This window comes from Magallana gigas, chromosome 3, assembly GCF_963853765.1.
Source record: "Magallana gigas chromosome 3, xbMagGiga1.1, whole genome shotgun sequence".
Lineage (NCBI taxonomy): Eukaryota > Metazoa > Mollusca > Bivalvia > Ostreida > Ostreidae > Magallana > Magallana gigas.
The window spans coordinates 27,532,182-27,555,123 of record NC_088855.1 but is presented as its reverse complement, the minus strand read 5'-3'; the positions used below and the strand labels follow the sequence as shown (position 1 = coordinate 27,555,123).

The following is a 22,942-nucleotide window of genomic DNA, read 5'->3' as shown; positions in this document are numbered from 1 at the left end:
GAGTAACAAAAATCCCAAGAAAAAATTCTGTCGTCTGCCTTTGATTCCTTTCATCTGTAAATATTACTAACAAAGCCGATGGGGTTACACGAAACAGCCGTCAAAATGACATAGATCATCTCTCTATAGGAGAAACGATCTGTAGAAATACTGGGCTGTTAGTAGAATAGAAATAAAGTTCTTGTTTTCGTGAATGTTGCAGGATAACCTCCTCGGTCTCGAAATGTTGTTTAAAATACTAGTATAAAAGCCTCGGCTAACGCCTCGGCTTTTATATTTCAAAACAACATTTCTCAACCTCGGAGGTTATTCTGCAACATTCACGACACCTCTGGGGAGTAGTAGGTAGATGACTCTACAGTAAAAGAGAAAAGCTAATTGATCAAATCAAGTATCAGTTGAAGAAAATTCTAGTTTGAAAAATAATATATTTTTGTACAATCAATTTAAGAACATAAATGAAATAAAAACTTGTTAATTCAGTTATAACACTTGAAAAATAGAATGGTTTTAAAGAGTAATTAAACGAAGAAAAAATGAGCTGCTTTCCAGCATAAAGAACGTGTAGAAATGGTATTCAATGAAAGTGCAGAACCAATCATCTAAGTGTATCATTGAAGGATTAAAATATTTCTTGGCCAGTGTGGGGGTCGAACCCACGACATTCGCGTTATTAGCACGACGCTCTAACCGTCTGAGCTAACCGGCCCTTATATACATTAATTATCTGTGCTCTACTGTAATTTTTTTTCACAATTATCACGAGTGTTTTTGTAAATAAAAATAACGATTTGGGTGTACATGTTGATTTCTTTAAAGTCAAATGTTGGAAAAAATGAACAGTTATTCCTTGACTGTTGTTTATAGTAATATAATAATTATAATATAACCATCATATTTTCCATGCTGGTTTAAAAGGAAAGGGCGAGAGCCAAGAATTTAGAAATGATGTCACTAAAATACGCCACAAATACCTTTAATCACAGATATTGGTTCTTAATTTCATACTAAAGTTAATACATGTATATTTGCCAAGGTTACACACAGCTTTAAAATTTTCGTTCCTAAACAATTGCAGCAGTTTGAACATCGATGATTTCTCATACTTTTTCATATATTTTTACGGTATTCAATAGATACTAAATTAAAATGAAATTCATCTTCAATATAGTTTTTATATAAAAAGCAGCCCTTATACATACATGTTTTCTTGAATGTAAAGAGTTATTGACATTTTGACATACATATCTTGATGATAAATACTGTTCAACACCAAAAACTATGAAGTTTAAATTTTGTAAACTATGTCTTGTACTAATGTTACAAATCTGAAATAAATATGTTATCTTATTATCAAAATATACAGTCTGATATAATTGTCTGTCCTCAATAACTCAACTTCATCATACTTTCATTGTATATATTGTATATTTATACTTATTTGCTATTTATTAACTACCTATTTATCCATTTATATAATGCACCTCTGACTTTTAAACTGTATATACTGATTGACCTTATGTACTATTTCATGGCTTGAGTGAATAAACTGAATTGAATTGAACTGAATTCGAAGGCTAGACGATGAGAAGACAATCTTAATTTTGATATACACTTCTTAAATTTCTAAGGTAACATTGAAGATAAAATTCATCAACTAAATATTTATAAACAATGACACTTTTGCGTATCTTCTACATGTATTTTACCAAAAATATCTTGTTTAGTCAGATCTGCGATTCGATCGTTGGTTTATGAAAGAAAGTGAATTAATTGTTTGTTTATTCCAAACTTCATTGAACCCAATTTCATTTAAAAATTTCCTCACCAGAAGCCCAGTTTTTATGTCCGTGTAATTCGCAGTTAATGTACATTTCTTCGTAAAACTTTTGAATAATACAATTATTACTATAGGACACATCTTTCTAAAATTTTAATTGAAAAAAAAAACACCTTCTTGTAACAAGGGGTAATCTACCTAGCAGCATTCAGGCACGAAGCATGGGGGGGGGGGGGGGGGAGGGGGGGGGGCAGTACCCCACTTTTTCTCGCAGCAACAATTTTTTTAAAATTTACATATAAAAAATTGAATTATTATGGAGTTGCCCCCCCCCCCCCCCCCACTTTTTTGGGAGGATGTATAAAATTGATATGAAAATAATGAAATTAGGATTGAAATTGAAGTTATATACTTCGCCAGATTTGTATCAATGTTGTATCACCAACAACTTATAACGGTTCCATGGTGTAATGGTTAGCACTCTGGACTTTGAATCCAGCGATCCGAGTTCAAATCTCGGTGGAACCTATAATTTTTTTGGGGGGTGGGGGTGGGGGCAACTACTGCAGATTTCTTTATAATAAAACATCCTGCTGGGATGAATTCAAACAATGAAATTATTTTTTTAAATCAATAGTTTTATAGGAAACTAGGATGCACATGATTACAACATCAAGTAATATTGTGGCACAAATTCATGATAACATCTTAATACATGTATGTGTATGTACAATGTATGTATGTGACAAGTATTTTCGCCTTATTCAACGGATGGGCTTTTCTACAGTCTATTGGTCAAGTCAACGTGTCTTTTACGAAAATGTATTAAAAAAATACAATGAATTTTATCACAAAATTAAGATAATTTCAATTCCCACCTTCTGAAATAGTTGGTTATTATAGCGGGATTAAAATTTTTATATTTAAAGAAATTGAGTTCTCCTGCACAATGAACACTACACACTTTTATTATTTTAACTTGAACGTTTGGGTCCAAGACAAGTTTATAATATTATGAGGAAAAAAAAATTAAAAAACTATTGGCCAGTGTGGGGGTCGAACCCACGACATTCGCGTTATTAGCACGACGCTCTAACCGACTGAGCTAACCGGCCGTTAACTCTTTTCGCTATCTATGTTGTACTGTAAACAATAAAATCTGAGTGCTTATCGGATAAATGAAATGAGTTCGGTAAATAAAAAAAATAAAAAATGGAATAACTGACAGATGTATCTAGTCTCAATTACAGTTTTCACACTTTTATTTATCTAATAAAACAATACTGGCACGCCAGTATTCCTTTCGCTGTGTCATTTGAGCCCCTCCAGTTATCTTTCTTGGTGACCGGCTGTTGACATTCATAAAATACTTATGTACATGTACGATGCATTTCATACAGGTAGTACGCTTTTCAGTAAAAGACATACAGTATCAATTCAACAGAATCCGCGCAATGTTTTCTTTGTTTTTACAAACATTGATTTCCAACAAAAAAGAGTATTAGTTCACCGGCCCGGTAGTTCTCTTATATTAAAGTATACTAACGTATTTCTAATTAAGTGCATTACGTCATCTATTATAGCTTGTGTTTGTTCGTCCTCAGAAGTTTCCCTTCATAAGAAAAATCCTTTCAATTTGTGATTTCTTCGAAAAAGGTTTTATATTTCATATGTTTTTATTTTCTTATTTAATGTTCAATATATCTTACCTCTGAGGTAATCAGTTGACGAATATGAAATATCATCAATAGATCAAATGATATAATGAGTAAAAGGATAATATCGTACAGGGTCCTATATATTTTTTTACATACACATTAACATAAACATTTATTTAGTTATTTTGTAGTTAAAAAAATAAGTTTAAATACCCACCCCCCCCCTATATAATACACAGTATAAACAAACAAAATTTGATCTTACATAAAAATTGTTTTCCGTGTCGGACTGGGCTATTCGATAAAGACTTCATACAATTACAGTAGTTTCTTTATTTCAAAAATTAATCATATTGTTCGTTCACCCCACTTACTTTCTTGAACTTTACAACTATATTGTATATATGTAAATATGTTTGTTCTTCTTATGTACCTCTTGTACCATTATATGGTGTTGAGTGAAAATAAACTGAACTGAACTGAACTGAGAATATTTTACGATCATCCATTATTTAGATAACGAGAAAGAACATTGCACCATACACATAGTCCGTGCCACAACTACTTTCTAATGTGACAATGTACGTACCCCCCCCCCCCCCCCAAAAAAATAATTTTAAATAAAAAAAATTATATCTAATATCTAAATCAATTCACGCAGGATTCTAGTATTACATGAAGAAAAATTCCAAAATACTGAAAAAAAGATTTCAGGTTCCACCGAGATTTGAACTCGCATCGCTGGATTCAGAGTCCAGAGTGCTAACCATTACACCATGGAACCTCCATATCATGAAGATTGTACTGTAGCAAAGTGACGAGTACTGGGGCCCACTTGCAATTGGGAAAAAGGGGTGTTGTTCAGGAAAAATACTTTATTTCATCGTCTGGTTTACATAAATTTTGATATAATTGTCCACATCAAAGCAAACATTTGCTTTAAAATGATTCGCGTTGAAGTTTCGTTTCCACTTCAAATACACGCACTTTTTGTAAATATGTAAAAATATCTACCGGTAATTATAAATAACAGGTAAAAATGTACCTGTATCTGTATATAAATAAATATAGTCTTCCGTGTAATTAAATGTTGGGTTGAGCTATTCGTCTATTCGTTATTTTATACCTTAGTATTTTTCCTGATCTGCACCCTTATATCAAAATGAAAGACAAATAGGACTTCTGTTATACGTCTTTTTTTTTTAAAACTACCCTTTTCTTTACAATGCTGTATTCATCTACCTCTAAAGATTTGTATTTACGTGTATGTTCACGTCTTCTTTTTTAAACTACCCTTTTGTTTACAAGACTGTATGCATCTACTTCTGAAGATTTATATCTATATTCATTTTGTGTATTTTCTTCATGTACCGGTAAACTTACTTTGAGCGGAATAAACAGAACTTGAACTTGGTAAAGACAATTACCAAATCATTATGACTCAATTACACTCATATTTCTACTGTATTTATCTTCGCGTGTTATTTCTTTAGATTTTTTATTTGTTTACTAATCGTTTATCATTATACCCTAAATAAATGAAATATTTATCAAGGTTAATCGTTTTTCATGAGCTTTAACGGTTACTCTGGAAATCAGTATTAATCTTTTCCAATAGTGAACCATTTATATCATGGTCGTATCCTGTTTTCTATATCTGGTCAAAATATTCTCAAATACTGCATTTTTTTTCTTCATCTGACTATCCTTTTTATGGCACATTTGCAAGGCTTATTACATCATAAACAAGACACTTCCTGAGGGCACTGAAAAACATGTTTAATGAAACATTATGCCTTAAAAAAAATAATTACATCATAAATATTGCCAAAAAGAAAATATTACAATTTGTACAATAAAACATATGTAGTGGAAAACATTTCAACATGCAAGTTTTATAAAATTATTTTTATGTAATACTTCTCACTGTGGTGCGGATTACCGAAACATTATGCCTTAAAAAAAATAATTACATCATAAATATTGCCAAAAAGAAAATATTACAATTTGTACAATAAAACATATGTAGTGGAAAACATTTCAACATGCAAGTTTTATAAAATTATTTTTATGTAATACTTCTCACTGTGGTGCGGATTACCCGAACTTGCAACTCAAGTAGCTCTCGGCTTCGTTATTTTACAATGTTATCTTTATCCGAAAATAAAAACCGTACGACATCAATCGCATACAAGGCATCAGTTTATGAAAAGTTGTTGACTGGCACAAAAAAATGAAAACAAGCTATCCTTTAAAATAACCCGGATATCGGAGCAGATTTCCGGGAGGAAAATAGACAGACGCTCTCATCTTAAGAGCTTTCAATTTCGGCTTCTCGTCCCTAATTCTAGAAATAAGTGGACTAAAATTACCATCCTGTTATAAACCTAATTTAAAATTAGTAATAAAAAATCAAAATCATCAGTCGATAATTTTTTTTCTCACATAAATGTCAAAAATTCAAATCATTAGTTGATAATTTTAGTTTCATATATATTTCAAAAGGATCTTTGGCAATTAAATATAACGAAAAAGAATTAAAACGTAATTTTTAAATTGACATTAAATTCAGTATTTGATTTATAATACATTTCTTTGCAAAATAAAACGGAACAAAATTACACTGATGTCAATGTCAAATAATCCCGAATGTATATCTAAGAAATTTGAATTTTTGAAATCTTGTATTTTAAATATTTTATGACCCTTTTTATGTACACTTTAGAAAAAAAAACACATATTTTTCCCCGATGAGGTAAATTTCAATTTATTCCTTCAGCTATCGCTCAATTTGATTGGTTGAGATGAATACATTTCAATTTTCCGTCCAATGACCAAAATGCCAACTTTACGCATGAAATATGATAATTGATACGAAATGAAAAATACTATAATTACATAATTATCCTTGATACGATATTCATAACTGTAAATGCGTTGTCTTGTACTCATGGTGAATAGTATTTTAAATCGAGTATAATAAAACTAAATTGATCAACTAGATGCAAATTTAAAATTTTAAAAAGTTTCCCACAATAGCGAGAAAAATTCTCTGAACACTTTGTTGACTGTACATCAACAGATCAAGATTATCGTATTTATAATTTGTAAATTATATTTAAGGAAACTGATTAATTTAAGAGTTTACTTGTTTCCGAATCCTTGCTTAACTACATGTATGCATCATTGTATAAATATGTTGTACGTTGTATTCATAATAAACTATGGTTTACACTAAGATTATCGTATTATTTATCCCTTTTTGTAACCATTTCAGCCAACTTTGTCTAAATAAACACTTGTATACAGCTTTATTTATCTAAACACTTCTCAAAAATGGCTTATCTAATATTTTACTCATATCAATTTTAAATAATATCTTACAGTGTTTTAAAACAAAACAAAAGTGTTAGAACAAACAGCTTACGAAACTACTCACAAACCGGATATGGTTTAACAAACTATATCCTTGTGTCTTGTTTATTATACAGCTAACTGTCGAAGTGTCGAAGAAAATATATTGCTTTGCTTTTTTAGAAAATAAGATACAAAACTGAAAGGAAAAGCGAAACGCGGAAAACATCAAATTAATATATTTCATGTAACTCCTCAAAGGCTATTTCGAAAAAATAGTAGTTTTTTCATCATTTTTCTCTCTCTCTTCGTATACATCTTGCATTTGTACATTGAATTCTTCAACATCAATGACCTGGCTTATACTTCAACAAAGATTTATGCAAAGTAAGTAAAAAATACAAATTACATTGTACCCGAATGTTTGAAAATTCTAAATTAATCGGCAACTCTTACATGTATATACTCCGTAATTTAAATACATGTATGTTTAATAAAAAATATGCATTATATTTGGTAAACACAGATTAGAGCAATGTGTAAAATCTAGCTAATAGGCAGTGTAAAAGTAAATGCATATTTTATAAACCTTTTTTTTTCCTTTCATGTAAATATTTTATAACCCCGATATGAAAGTACACTCAACTTGTGACAGGTGTCCAGTCTAAAAACGACCAATATGTTAATTCTAATTACTTCAAGTGGGTTTAAAGGCCTTATAGTTTAATAATTTCCCTCAAAACGTGGCCATGGGGGATATAATGCCCAAAGGCTTAATTATTTTGCGGTAAGATTTAATGTAAAAATTATTAAACAAACACCCCCAAATCATTAGCATTCAGACTCTACCCCCTAATGGCAAATTACAAAGAATACTTCAGCCACTTAAATATCAAACAAATGTTCGAAATATAATGTAATATACAGGAAATAAAACACAAATATTTTTACCTTAAATTGCGGCTCACCATAATTTAAAATCCATTTAATACTTCAGTGGAGAGAAAGACTTTTCCGACAAATTTCTGTGAAATTCCTTTAAATTGTAATAGTTGTTGCAAACTTCATTGGTAGTTTTCTCAGTTATACGACTGGCGATGGAATTTGCAGCAATGATTGCAATAGCAACAGCACCAAGAAGTAAGTGTCCATGGATTAAAAAAGATAATTGAGTTTTTTTAATAAAATTACTTTTGTTTCCTTTTCTGTTCTCTCTTTCTTCCTTTATATTATTCATTAAGCAGTTGGGAAAAATATTTAATCGAAATGAAAGCATTTAAAACACTTTAAAAGAGTCGTATTAAAAGTGACACGTTTGGGTATTTTCTTTTTAATCTTTAACAAAAAAATAGGCAGAAGTATCAGTTGCAAAATAAACACTGAAAAAATAGATTCGATAAATAGCAATATATCAAAATTTGAATATATATACAATAAATAATGGACAACTCTATTTAATGTATTAGAAAACCCCAAAAGCCAAAAGGCAAACAACTCATCGGCACGCGAAAAAAAATCTCCTCGCTAATTTTTCTTAGAAAAAAACCCATTAAAGTGCATACGAAAAATCCATCTTCTTAATAAGATTCAAAAACCAAAAAAACTTGCACAACAAAAAGATAATAAATTTCATATCTGTCGATATTAAAATACAAGTAGGTCATGGTCGTCAATATCACATGGTTTTTTGCAAATGTTCAACGTTGTTTTAAGGTATGAAGTCTGTCAGTTGTAGCTATTAGCACCCGGATTTAATTCCTATAAATTCTGGAAGGAAGAAAAAATCAGAAATTGAAAAAAAAAATTTACAATTATTTATCTACAATACAAAGAAAATATTAAATCCGACATAAATACATGTAACAAAAAAGTCAGTTCTAATTCGGAAACTCGCTACAAATAATTGATGTCATTATTAGATATCAATATACCTCTTTTTTCTCTTAGTAAACGTTAAAAGTCTTGTTTGATAAGAAGGAAACAAAAATGCGCACAATTTTCACAGAAAATAAAGCCCGCACATACAAGTAAAATGAAAACGGGAAATCTTTAAATAATTTGTCAATAAACGTTTTGCAAAATACTTATATAAATTCTGCCTATAAAAAATCATGAAAATTATATATAAGAACGTATGCAATGTGATACTGTTGCATCTGAAAGAATACATTAATGAAAACGTTGGGACGTGTGAAGACTTCAATATATGCAGCATGACTAGAAGTATCCAGATTTTCTGATGACACTGCATACTAGCTTCAAAAATAATTATAACTAAATCTTGTGGGTTTTTTTTGTTAAGACGTGAAATACATAAAAAAAAAATGTATGCTCATTTACTAAAATAAAGAAAAATAGAATTTTGTATTAAGTTGATAATTAAAGTGTTGCATGTGAACGAGAACAAAAATAACCTGGACCAAAAAATGCTTCTACAGGGGAAAGTAATTAGAAGAGAGAGATGAAATAATAAAATAAAACTGAAAAAAAACAACCAAAAAGAACCCCCCCCCCCCAAAAAAAATAACCCCGAACAAATTGATTAGAAATCTGTGTGCGAATCATCTTCAGCGATCCATAGCATTTTCTTTTTTCAATTGTATAATCAGCTTGAAGTTAACAATTACTACATGTAATATGAGTTTTTTTCCTTATAAACTTTCAATTTTCCCCAAAATTACTGGTAATGTAACATATAATCGTATTATGAAAACTGAATATAATTACAACAATTTTATTACATACAAAATAACTAAATCCTTCCATATTTATGTTTTCCCGATATTCTGTTTTACACCCCTATTTCTTCAGCAAGTATTTATGGTTTATCTAAACGGCACAGCATTAAATCATAACCAAACATAAATTGAACAAAAACTCTGTCAGGCAAGCAACATCCTCTGATAATTAAAAGAAGTTCGCAAACTTTAAGAATCACAGTTGAGGCTTAGAGACCCAGTCAATGATTCTGTAGGCCATGACAATACATTAGCATTCATTTTAAAAGGAGCACCACTCGGTGTAAATTCCTCAAGATACCAAGAGAACATTGGACGAGAAGACAATATAGTAATGCTTCTAGAAAACAAAAACAACTATAATTCATGTATATAGCATTTTAACACACCTATTAAAAAGCTCAAAGATCCATGAATATTTTTATCAATACCTTTTTATGTGGAAATTCCCATAATCCATAACAGAGGACTGTCCGTTTCCACAGTAACGGTGTTGGTTTCTTTACTTTGTAATGTATTGGATGTGCTAATTAACTCGCCAAATCGCAAAGCTCCTTTATCTATGAAGACAAAATGCATTAAACATGCACCAGTGTGCCTGGACGAAAAAATGGGCATTTTATCAAGGTTCTTGACTTTTTATTCGACCTTAAAAATAACGATAGCTGTCAAATACAGCAATGATTATATAAGAATAGCTTTCATAAGAGAGGGAAGTAATAGCAAATCCATAAGTAATCTTGTGTGAAATCGAAGTATCAACAGCTGCAAGTAACATAAGAATTAGACATCCTGTCTTTAAATTCAAACAATTCGCTGCCATATCAATCTGTCGTCATTTTAATCTAAAGGAGAACTAAATCGAATGATGTTAATTTATTTCTTTGACTTCATAACTGCAACAGGTTTAAATTCAATATAAGGCAAATACATTCTTCCACTGGGTCGCATGCTGACTGACGTTTTTCATACTTACTGTTAAACCATAATTAATCACCGAATTGTCTACAGATTTTTTTTCATTTTTTCAATTACAACAAAGAGCACACGGAAGGGTGTGACCGGTCAGTAGAGGATATCCTCCATGGCACCTGGTCCTACCTTTAATTTTTTTTAAGAGGTTCGTGTTTGCTCTGCTCCTGTTTTGTATTTTTCCTTTCTAATTTTCATTTTGAACACTGTTATCGTTATTTGCCATTAAATGATGAAATTATGTTATTCCAACATTTCAATTTCGTTTGCTTTTTAATTCATTTTGCGTGAAACTTCTCGCGACCTTTCATTCCTATCAGTTAGTTAATGACAGTGATATAAACTAACTATCATAAGACCTAATGACAGTTATTTTGCCTTAATATTGTTTAAATAACTGCCAAAAACTGATCAAGAAAAGTGTGATTAAAAACAGGTCACTCTAATATGCAAACTCTGGTCAGAAAATTAAATAATGAAGATATCCATTTCTTTATTATTTTATTTTGTTATTTTTCCACAATTCATACTCAAATTTTAGGGCTGCTTTTTATTAATTAGAATGTTATTCTACAAGCAATAATTCCAATTAAAAAAAACCAACATTTTTCAAAACTCCTAAAGCCAAAAAGGGAACAGTATAGTAATATTTGATTGCTACAATGCAGTTTTTACATGTATCTCTTTGAAAAATTAAAATTCAGGTGATACATGTACATTGATTTACAATAATGCATGAACAAACACTCTTGGTACATGCAAATATTAAAATTTTCAAAAATATACATGTATATACGTGCCAAACATATTTATTGTTTAATTTAATATTAGTATATATTGCATCATTCGATCATTTTTTTTTAAATAAGTGAAACACGGGACATCAAGTCAGATGAGCAAGTTACGTCACGAAGGCCTAAGTGTTCCTCAAATTATAGAATTGATATTATATATATTCGATGAGTAGTGGTAATTACTACCCAAGTAATTTTGTAGCACATCAAATGAATGCCAACAAGTGATCTAAACAGATGTTTGGGTGCGAAAAGGAAACTCACAGCCGATTTGAACGTATTGTTATGTGTATTCCCTAATTCATTGGGGATGGAAACGAGCGTCTCTTGACAATTACACGTAAAAAGTGCTTAAAAGACGGAAGAGTCCATTATTTTTGTCACGCAAAAAAGGAAACTTTTTATGTAATGCACTTCAAATTGGTAAATATCCACTTCTATTCATAATAGAGGACCTATTCACTCAGCATGTGAAAAACAAACTAAGTGATGGAAATAATAACTCTATATAACTTCTCAAGTACTCTTCTTCGTGATATATGATAGACATTTCGTTTTTATAGACATTTTCAAGTTTTATCAATTAAAAAAAAAATAAACGTGATAAATATATATGAAGTAAAAAAACCATGATAATGTTACGCTTTGACAAAGTTCGTTGATAGAAACTCGTCAATTCTAAAACGCCACTTTCAATATACATGTATCTACGTTTCATTTAACTATAAGAATATCGAAACAGATGAAAAGTTATCTTAGCTATTTTCAACTTGCATAGGTTATTCAACATTTCAGATCTAGTAAATGAACAGATGTCATATCACCCAAAATATATGTGTTGTTTTTAAATCCGAATATTGAACTTTACTTTGTTTGCTCATACATGTATCTCAGATTACTTATTTGTGAGTTTTTTGTTTTTCAGGTTTTTTTTGATTTGCATAACAACTTCAGGTCGAATCACACTAGCTATACACTGTAGAATAATTAGAATTCGGGATGGCTTAATTTTTTTGTAGATTCCATGGGTTCGCATAAACAGAAAAAAATCTTTGTTATCATAATAAAAAAAAAGTCAAAAGTTTTTTTCTTCCAATTTGTTTATTAGTATAATGCATGCTTTTAACGTCAATCCTTGGCTAGTGATACTTGATTGCCAGACAAATTACCTGACCATGGGTGATTTTCAATAATTTAAAAGCTGGATTCTAATGTTAAAGGTGAATTCAAAATTTTTGACATATCTCTTGCGTATGAACCTTACAATTGGGATGTTTAATATATAATTCTTTTTGTGGTTAAAGCTCCCATTCATCATTACTTGAGGTCTAGAAATTACTGTTACAAAATAGTTCACTAGTTTTTGTTAAACCAAGAGGCAGTTACTGTAAAGCAAAGTAAGCAAAATCATCACAGTTGACAGTATTTGGATGGATTTTGAAAAAAATACAACTTTTGATGACAAAATCCCAATATAGCTTTTAATGATAGTTAGAATAAGCCTGTGCAGAACGAAGTATTTAACTTGCAGGAGATTATGGGGGAGACAAATATATTTGCACATTTTAGTCTTCCATACAGGAGATTGATTGGGTTCAGGAAATTTTTAAGTCATTCTGTAGGAGTTTCCAACTCCAGGAAAAAATGTGGCTAAGTCATATTTACCCAGATTCCACTTCAACCCCTGAGTAGTAACACAATGACAAGGCCCACCAACTGGGATCAAACCACACCATTCACCACAAACTGATGGATCCACCTCAATTTTGTGTTCACCCTAAAAGATGAAAAAATTAATAATTGATTTATATAAAGTGAATGAATATAAATATACATTTAGTATGTTGGATCTGGATTGTTTCTATTTATCTTTTCATAAACTACACTACACATTTCTTTGTTCTAATTAAGTACACATGTGTTAATAAATTCCTTATTCAAGTCCAACACAAACTGCAATGCTTTTGCAAATACCTGTACACTGTAGTTTTCTATAAAGCTCTTTAATAAACAACATTTATGTCAAGAATCATACCTCAACTAGTATTAAAATCACTGCTTCCATATATAATTTTTACAAATTAAAAAATCTTAATAAACTAGTGCATTTTACTTGCGACATCTATCCATATACATGTATATTTACATTTTCCTGTGTCTTTGCCTGTGATAACACTATGTATCGATTTTGTTCTATATAACTCATAAAGCCAAATTGAGGCGCCAGCGGGGTTCGCTTATTAATATTTAAATATTTAATCGTAAGATGGTTTAAAATTATATAAATATTAGTAATAAGGAATCATTCTTTGAATATTACCAGGTGATAATTTCGGTCGGGGCGTGATCAAATCTTTCATAAAGCCCATCGGGCTTTATTAGATTTGATCACGCCCCGACCAAAATTATCACCTCATAATACTCAAAGAATGATTCCTTATTCCTTATATATATTTTACAAAGCCCCTGTGATTACATCAGAAGAATTTTGGCATGGATACAGTTTACACATTTCTGTGATGTGTACAATCACAACATAATGATGTACAAATGTCACTGACTCCATAATCATAAATAAAGAACAAAGGGATATGCATGTAATAATTACTTTCTGAAGGAGGAAGGCAACGGTGTCATCTGAGAATTGCAGTACATTTGTACTCGTGAATTGATCAGCTTCAAAGAGAGTGTTGATGTTGCCAAACACATGGTCAAGTCTACCTCCAAAGGTTCCATAGACACATATGCAGTCAATCTGTGAATTCACAACAGAAAATGTTCAAAAGAGACCTGAGGCGTGTTCAACAGCGCTCCTGAGCACTCGCCAAAATTCCCTTTACCGTACAATTTTTGGCAAGCGCTCACTCTGTTGAACAAGCCTCTGAAAATTAAGAACAAGTACATGTACTGGTATGATCTACTTCCTCTGTTTTAGGAACTGAAAAGTAAATTTTACCAACAATAGGGTACAGAAACCTTGCACAACCTTTTTACAGGTATATCTTTATGTTCTTTTTACTGTTTTCAAATCTAGGGTTACTTTGCCTTTAATTTCTTAGCCAGACCTGTTTGTCATGGATTCTCCTGCCAACTTCTTTTATTGCCTTGGTAAAGTCTGTGTAATCTTGATCTGGTGTAGGCACAAACTCTACTCCCTGCAAAATAGTACAGTCCATGCATAAGTCAATCTTATCTATAGAAAGAAATTTTTTCAAAAGAATCAGACACATAGGAAACTTATCATATAACTACCTGTATCTTCATCCTCATTTTCTCAATACAAATACTTTTAATGGTTAATCTCTCTTCAAGTTTGTATTTCTATCCATAAACATTGAATAAGCACACTATACAAATCAAGAAATGTAAAAAATCATCCCTTTTTTGGTTTTTCACTGGTGGCTCTTCTTGTAACTTATCAAATCCTGAAATTGTTTGGCTTTGCCCATTTGCTTTTGACATTTAAATTATTTGTACTTTTTGGGAGTTGATTTTAATCAACTAGCCTATGCAGTCACTCTGGCAAACCGAAAGTGAAACAGTGTTTGGACCTAAGCACAAATCATCACTGCTGACAAGTCTTAGTTCTTGAATTACTTGAACAATTTAGATATTTATGTAGTCTCATGTATTCCTACGCCAGAGTTTAATATAGTCTCGTTCAACCAAAAGCTCGGCTGTCTCTGTAAATCTCCAACAAACAGAGAGGCTCTCTTGCTTGTCGGAAATTAACGGAGACAGCTGAGCGTCTGGTTGAACGAGACTGGAGTTCAATATCAATAGTGCTTGGGTCCATACAATTTTTAGAATTGTTTCGATTACTAATACATAGTTTGAAATCCATCTTTAAATATTACACAACATGATTCATATGGGGTTTCTCTAAATTCTTGTCTGAAAAGTCTAATTAAATTCATATTATACAAAAGTGCGTAATTTAAATACAGACTAGAAACTAATTGCCACGCATGATAAGTTGATTTTAAAATAAATGATAATCGATAAAATCAACTCCCGTCAGTACTTCAGTACTTTCACTACTTTGATTATGAATTGGTATTTATTAATATTCAAATTTATGCAGCCATTTCAATGAAAGTACATACAAAAACATGTCAACTCATCCAAAAATAAAAATCATCATACATGTACATACATGTATGCTTATTTAATTTGTGAGCAAATTTTGAAACAGAAATAAAGAACTATGTACAGTTTCAGTCTCAGTCATATTTTGCCCTGGGTTGTTTGTTTTTTGTTAAATATCACAAAAATTTGAAATGTAACATTTATTAAAGGTCATATGAAACGATATCCTGACCATATTGAGTTATATACGGTAATGAGTTCATAAGTGCCTATTTAATAAGACTGACATTGTTTTTTGGATATTTTATGCAAAATGTGAGCGCCACAGTCGATCAAAATTACTTAATTGGGAAAAGGAACATTGACTTACGCGGCTTACCTTCCTTGCTTATGACGTCAGTAAGACCCAATCGCCTTATAAAGCTATGTTGTGAATACAAATATTCATGTCATTTTGCAGCATTTTAAAAGAAAAAAATACTATTTTATATAAAAACTTGTATAATTATACAATAATCAACCACGTCAGTATTTTTTCTCTCAAGAAATGAAATCGTGTGCGTTTTTATTTACATGTAATAGCGTGTACATAATGATATTCAGTTTCGAGACTGCAGGGAGAATAAATGATTTTCTTCATAGATCCACATGCAAGTATAATATAATTTTAATATAAGCATATTTATATGTTTTATTTTGATCTTTTTAATGAAATTGACAAATTCAAAAATAAGTCTGATCGTTTTTTCCCCATTTGCACGTTCATGCAATTCATTAAGATTTTTTTTTCTAAACAACTTGTAGGCCTCATTGTGCCTCATTCGCTTCACGATTATATTGTTTGTTTCACTTTCAAATTCACAAATATGTTACCATTTAATTATTTTTAGTCTAAGAGAAATTTCTTCAAATGTTTTGTTTTTGAAACGTGTACTTGAATGTGCGGTGTTTTGATTTTATAACGTGTATGTGCGGTGTTTACTCACAGATCCCTTTTATCTCACTTTCTTCCGCAATGTTTTCTTTCGTTTTTTTTATCATTATTGATGCTTGTTCTTAATAAAATCTGTTGATTATCTTCACATTCGTTCACAACTATTTTTATCAAACAACCGATTTATTTTACCGATACATTTCTAAATCCTTAAATGCCATATTTCCGCGATCTAATTTAATAAAGCGTTAATACACGTGTACACAAAGTATTTTCCAAAGATATTGCTACATGTATATATCAATAAGTCAGAAATTTATATTATTTCGAAATAAAATTTAAGAATAATTTTGCGGCATTTTATAGCAGCTCTTAAATACAAACTATGTACACAATGCCTCAAACATTTTCATTGGCCTGCCTTATATACTTTTTTATGTGACAAAATAAATCAAATCAATTTAAATGCTTTAATTCCCTTTAAATGTAGCTCAATCATTATACGTACCGAAGAAGAAAAGGATGTTTCTATTTCAAAAGGATAAGGATAATTCATTAATCAGCTGTAAATGTTGGAGCATTTCTTTCGTTAAATTTCCACTCCAGTACGGGATCTTCATCATGATTTTACTTTTGTGAGAAGCTGATATTAGATTTATTCATTAACGACCAATTAAAACTAAGTCATCTGTAGGCTACTACGAAATCAAATGATCTCATTTGAAAAGAAAGACACGTTCATATATGCAAAAATTACTAAAATTTAATCAATAAACTACTGTAAAATTACACTAGTTTTAATGCATTGTTTACATCGGTGGGTCTTTGTGACGGCATAAATCTACAAAATCAAGAACGATAAGCGGGCAAGAATTTTTTCAGGTGCTCAGTTTTCACGGTTATTTCTCAGTAATGCAAAGGCAAAAAAATCTTACATCATGTATTTTAACATTTGTTTATACCAAGCTTTATATTCATGAAAGAAAATCATAGTGTTAAAAATCGTTTCATATGACCTTTAACACATGAATACCTAAAAATTAAAATTCTATAAATAGTTTTAAACAAATTAGACTTTCACAAGGGTAATTGTGATGTCATACTAGAGTGCATTTTCCCATATTTTTCATAAAACTGAGCAAAGGACACCATTACTTTAGTAGTTTTTTAATAATAGAAAACTATGTCCGCATGCAGCTGTCGCCCACCACATGTACGAAATTTACATCAGAACTTTATCATGTGATATCAAGAAGGGAACAGAATCAGTATGCTTGCTGTTCACTATACAACTAATTTTTGGAGACACATGTACCTATATCAAATACCTACCTTGTCCTGGTAGAATTTCTTCACCGTGTCCTGAATGGAGTCAAAGTCCCCTGTGATTATGTCAGGAAGGAAGGCATCTAGGTCATCCTTGAACACGTCGTACAGGTGGTTTGTACCTCCATCCACTGAGGCACGAAACAGAGCTGAATAAATAAAAAAAAAATTAAGACATATTTACTGTAAGAGCAGATATTTTCACCGAGACAAAAGTTTGTTGATTTGTTATCTAAAATGGTTTCAAATAAATATTCTTATGTTGAATATCAATTACGCAAAAGATAAGAGGATATTTTAAAAAAAGATGGGTGAATTACACCATGACATAGAAGTGTCTGTAATACAACATAGGTATGACAGATAGGAGACTGACGTTAAATAAAACACCAACATACATACCTAATACTTCATATATAAATCAGTTCTTGGTAAATAATGTATATATAGCATAGTAAGAGCATAAAACTGTCTACAGCTTGAATTATTATGATACAAACTGATATGCAAATCTTCATGTAAAATTATTTAAAGTTTATAAATTCAATACCTATAATTTTGTAGAGTGAGACTAAGCTTTATATATACTTTCATTGAGATGTAATTTAAGTTGGAAATACATGTAGTACAAAAAATTTCCAAAAACTAAAGCTTAGAGGTTTGACCCACTATACATTTGAAATATTTTATTTTGTTTCAGGAAAATAATAATTCTGTAATATGTACTCAAAGGCAAAATAAAATATAGCATTTTAATACTTTGATTGTTGTGATTTGATAAGCTCAGTATTTTTAGATGGAATTTTTGCTTTTGCAAGGTTTCATAATATTATAAAGCAGTACAGTAAAATATGCTGGAACAGCCATAAAACATGTTATTTAGTGCACTTCCACAGCTAAAAATATAATGTCAGAAACTTTGCTGGTAAAACTCTATTTTGAGAACGAAAAGATAATTAAGATTTAATGATTATTTTCTAGAGAAATATTTATCTGTCTTGGCCTTATGAATTAATTGACTTTCACCTTTCTTCCAGAGGGAGGCCAGAAATGGTTTGTTGTATGGATTTGGTTGATTCAACAACACAAGTGCTGTTTTCATACCTGTGAAAAGAAAAATATGATTCTATTAAGCATTTTAAAGGAAACTAATAGGTGATTCACATAATTTCTCTCTACATGAGGGATCGAGCCAGAGGACACAAAACAATGGATTGCTACAATATATTAATGTACAAGAATGAGGGACTTACAGTGAATTAAGCTCATAAAATTAAGACACAATTGATGGCTCTTACCCATTGGAATATTGTATGAATACATGTATATGATATAAACAATTCAGCAATGATGTTTGTTTATCATCTAATATCATATACCTTGGTTTATTTTGCCTACAAAAATTTATCGGTTTGTTAAAGTTCACAGAAAGTTCTTCTTTGCCTTGCCCTCTAAAGATGTTATAAACCTGACAAAGTTCTGTAGACGGTCAGTTACAAACCTAGTTATAGGTACGGTAATTTGTTTTTTCAAGAACTTACACCTATTGTATACAAATCTATCTATGGTATGAATGAAATGTAATGAAATAAGAAAACCCTTTTTAAACAATGGACTTGTATTAAAAAAATTAAAGTTACATGTATCTCATCTTTTCTGATGTGTATACAGTTAAACGAAGAGATCGAACCTCAGTCAATGCACATAAAATATTACATAGGGCGATAAGATGAACAATCGTTATGAAGCATAACACAGGAATACATTGTACATGTCCAGGAAACCAAAGCAGTACTATACACAAAAAAGTGCTGATAATTAAATATTCAAGCATTTGAATTGGAAAAAAAGAAATGCAAAGTTATCATGCTACAGTTCTCGTGGTGATGGTACAAGTACAAAAATACATAAACATCTTCTGTCATCACTTCATGATATTTTCCAAACTGTTTCTAAGTAGTATATGATTTGATATATGTTACCCGATATTTCCTGAAAACATTCCAAAGGTCTCCATACTGTGCTCGACATTTTTCAGCAGCTATAAAGCTTTCCTAGCTGGAAAGAGAAATACAAAAATATATGTAGTTTGATGACCTGATGATAACTGACTTTCTGAATATACATGCACATATCATACTGAAAAGGTCATGCATGCATCGGAATAATAATATCTTAAATTTGTGATCTAAATTTTGGGTTCATTGCTTTGTGGGGATTTTAAAAACTGTTTCAGATTGTTTCACCATTATTTAATGTTCAGCAAACTTTATGGATTTTGTTGTCAAATGCATGAAAACAAAAGTTCATTCATTCAAGAAAAAAACAACTTTACTTCAACATTTGTATATTTTTTCTGTAATGATCCCTATACCTACATACCCACATGAAACAAAAAGAAGCATTTTATTGTTTCAACAATCTAATGAGTGTTGGTTCTTGGGATCAATAATTGATGATACTATCTTAGATCTGTAATGTAAAAAAACAAATTTTAAACTGTAGGCCAGTATAATTCCCTTATTTGGGAGTAGGTTTATAACTCTAATTTAGCTCAGTCATTAAAACATTGGTTTTAAAAAGTCTGGAAGGGACTCTTGAGTTCAAGTCTTGCCGTTATCCCCCTTAAATTTGTTAAAAATGGCAATCCACAAAATAACAAGCAGTAGAACTGTAGCTCAGTAAGAAATATGGATTGTTGGACTGTAAACCTAAATACATTAATTGTATTCCGTGGAGCTCAAGTTCTGCAGCTACCAAATAAAAACAAGAGGCCCATGGGCCACATCGCTCACCTGAGGAACAATAGGTATGATAAAGTCAGCTTAATGGAGTCATAATACAAACAATCTGGACAATGTACAATAATACATGTAGATCCTGTATAAATAAAATCCATTTTTCCCCCTCGGAACTCGGATAGCCATGATTGCTGCCAATATTTACAAGAGCAGACTTTAATCACCGCTCCTGCACATATAAAGGGACTCAACGTTACGCAGGCAGGGATGACCGCACACCTACGCAACTCAACAGGTACCAACGTTAACGCAAGCAGAGATAACGCAAGCAGGGATGACCGCACACTTGCGCCAACAACTCAACCTAACGCAGGGAGTGCCACACACTTGCGCTAGAGAGGCCAGAACACCAGCAGGGATGACCATACACTAGTGCTCCGCCGCAACCACCACCAATACAAGCAGGTATGACCGCACACTTGTTTTAATGCAATACAAAGCAGGAATGACCACACACTCTGTATCGTAGGTTAGAAAAACACGAAGATTAGATAGAGCATGGATGTCCACACCCTCAATCTCTCCATACCTGTTCAAGTTTAACCCCAAACAGTCACTCGTCGCAATGCAATAGACACTGTCCCTATATTTGTGCCGGCCTAAAATAATTCATAGTATCTAAAAATTGGAAATCAAAAATAAGCAAACTTAATAATCCGGCCTAACCCAAAACTACTTATGCAGAACAACTTATATACATTGAATATTTATTATTGTATAAAAATAATCATCACAATAATTGGTTAACAGTGGATGCATTAATTAAAATAATCAAGAATCAATCAATCAAGGGCAATAACTCAAAACAGTAATACAAAAAGATTCTAATGAAAAAATAGCTGCCTGCTTCAATTTTATAGTCATATATCACATGTTGAGTATTGCAGTTCTCAAAAAGATCCTTTACAATTGTTTATATATGGGATATTTAGCTATGTACATCAAACTCTGAACCTTCTTGTGAGGCCGAAGAATTGTCCTGAAGCCAAAGTCTTAACAATTATAAAGAATCATCTTGCTGATTAGTTTCTGAGAAGAAGATTTTTAAAGATTTACTCTATATATATTCTTATGTGGCCTCACCCTACCCCCAGGGGTCATGATTTTCACAACTTTGAATCTACACTACCTGAGGATGCTTCCCACAAGTTTCAGCTTTCCTGGCTGATTAGTTTCTGAGAAGAAGATTTTTAAATATTTACTCTATATATTCCTATGTAAAACTTCGACCCCCCCATTGTGCCCCACCCTACCCCCAGGGATCATGATTTTCACAACTTTGAATCTACACTACCTGAGGATGCTTCCAAACAAGTTTCAGCTTTCCTGGCTGTTTAGTTTCTGAGAAGAAGATTTTTAAAGATTTACTCTATATATTCCTATGTAAAACTTCGACCCCTCATTGTGGCCCCACCCTACCCCCGGGGGTCATGATTTTCACAACTTTGAATCTACACTACCTGAGGATGCTTCCACACAAGTTTCAGCTTTCCTGGCTGATTAGTTTCTGAGAAGAAGATTTTTAAAGATTTACTCTATATATTCCTATGTAAAACTTCGACCCCCCATTGTGGCCTCACCCTACCCCCAGGGGTCATGAATTTCACAACTTTGAATCTACACTACCTGAGGATGCTTCCACACATGTTTCAGCTTTCCTGGCTGTTTAGTTTCTGAGAAGAAGATTTTTAAAGATTTACTCTATATATTCCTATGTAAAACTTCGACCCCCCATTGTGGCCCCACCCTACCCCCGGGGGTCATGAATTTCACAACTTTGAATCTACACTACCTGAGGATGCTTCCACACAAATTTTAGCTTTCCTGGCTGATTAGTTTCTGAGAAGAAGATTTTTAAAGATTTACTCTATATATTCCTATGTGAAAGTTTGACCCCCCATTGTGGCCCCAGCCTACTCCCGGGGGTCATGATTTTCACAACTTTGAATCTACACTACCTGAGGATGCTTCCACACAAGGTTCAGCTTTCCTGGCTGTTTAGTTTCTGAGAAGAAGATTTTTAAAGATTTACTCTATATATTCCTATGTAAAACTTCGACCCCCCATTGTGGCCTCACCCTACCCCCAGGGGTCATGAATTTCACAACTTTGAATCTACACTACCTGAGGATGCTTCCACACATGTTTCAGCTTTCCTGGCTGTTTAGTTTCTGAGAAGAAGATTTTTAAAGATTTACTCTATATATTCCTATGTAAAACTTCGACCCCCCATTGTGGCCCCACCCTACCCCCGGGGGTCATGAATTTCACAACTTTGAATCTACACTACCTGAGGATGCTTCCACACAAATTTCAGCTTTCCTGGCTGATTAGTTTCTGAGAAGAAGATTTTTAAAGATTTACTCTATATATTCCTATGTGAAAGTTCGACCCCCCATTGTGGCCCCACCCTACTCCCGGGGGTCATAATTTTCACAACTTTGAATCTACACTACCTGAGGATGCTTCCACACAAGGTTCAGCTTTCCTGGCTGT

The 22,942-nt window shown here is 31.9% G+C and overlaps 1 protein-coding gene and 4 non-coding genes across 7 annotated transcripts in view; 1 reads left to right on the top strand and 4 right to left on the bottom strand.

Moving 5' to 3' along the window:
• Nucleotides 1-635: 635 nt before the first annotated feature.
• Trnai-aau (transfer RNA isoleucine (anticodon AAU)) lies at nt 636-709 on the bottom strand. The gene has a single exon. It is a non-coding gene; the product is annotated as a tRNA-Ile (tRNA).
• A 1,527-nt stretch (nt 710-2,236) lies between these two features.
• Trnaq-uug (transfer RNA glutamine (anticodon UUG)) lies at nt 2,237-2,308 on the top strand. The gene has a single exon. It is a non-coding gene; the product is annotated as a tRNA-Gln (tRNA).
• A 513-nt stretch (nt 2,309-2,821) lies between these two features.
• On the bottom strand, nt 2,822-2,895 carry Trnai-aau (transfer RNA isoleucine (anticodon AAU)). Its single transcript has one exon. It is a non-coding gene; the product is annotated as a tRNA-Ile (tRNA).
• A 1,255-nt stretch (nt 2,896-4,150) lies between these two features.
• Trnaq-cug (transfer RNA glutamine (anticodon CUG)) lies at nt 4,151-4,222 on the bottom strand. Its single transcript has one exon. It is a non-coding gene; the product is annotated as a tRNA-Gln (tRNA).
• Nucleotides 4,223-6,836: 2,614 nt separating this feature from the next.
• Nucleotides 6,837-22,942, bottom strand: part of LOC105325377 (thiamin pyrophosphokinase 1) — a 25,617-nt gene continuing 9,511 nt past the window's right edge. For 2 of the 3 annotated variants that reach the window (XM_011424901.4, XM_066079109.1), the window contains exons 2-9: nt 19,628-19,703; nt 18,672-18,749; nt 17,652-17,794; nt 14,362-14,451; nt 13,905-14,051; nt 12,962-13,073; nt 9,962-10,090; nt 6,837-8,559 (exon numbers count right to left, since the gene is read on the bottom strand). In XM_011424901.4, the coding sequence (XP_011423203.3) occupies nt 9,966-10,090; nt 12,962-13,073; nt 13,905-14,051; nt 14,362-14,451; nt 17,652-17,794; nt 18,672-18,749; nt 19,628-19,676 (744 nt within the window). In that variant the 5' untranslated portion in view covers nt 19,677-19,703 and the 3' untranslated portion in view covers nt 6,837-8,559; nt 9,962-9,965. Of the gene's footprint in view, nt 8,560-9,961; nt 10,091-12,961; nt 13,074-13,904; nt 14,052-14,361; nt 14,452-17,651; nt 17,795-18,671; nt 18,750-19,627; nt 19,704-20,027; nt 20,078-22,942 lie in introns of those variants that run through there. The other variant, XM_066079108.1, reaches the window with a different exon arrangement.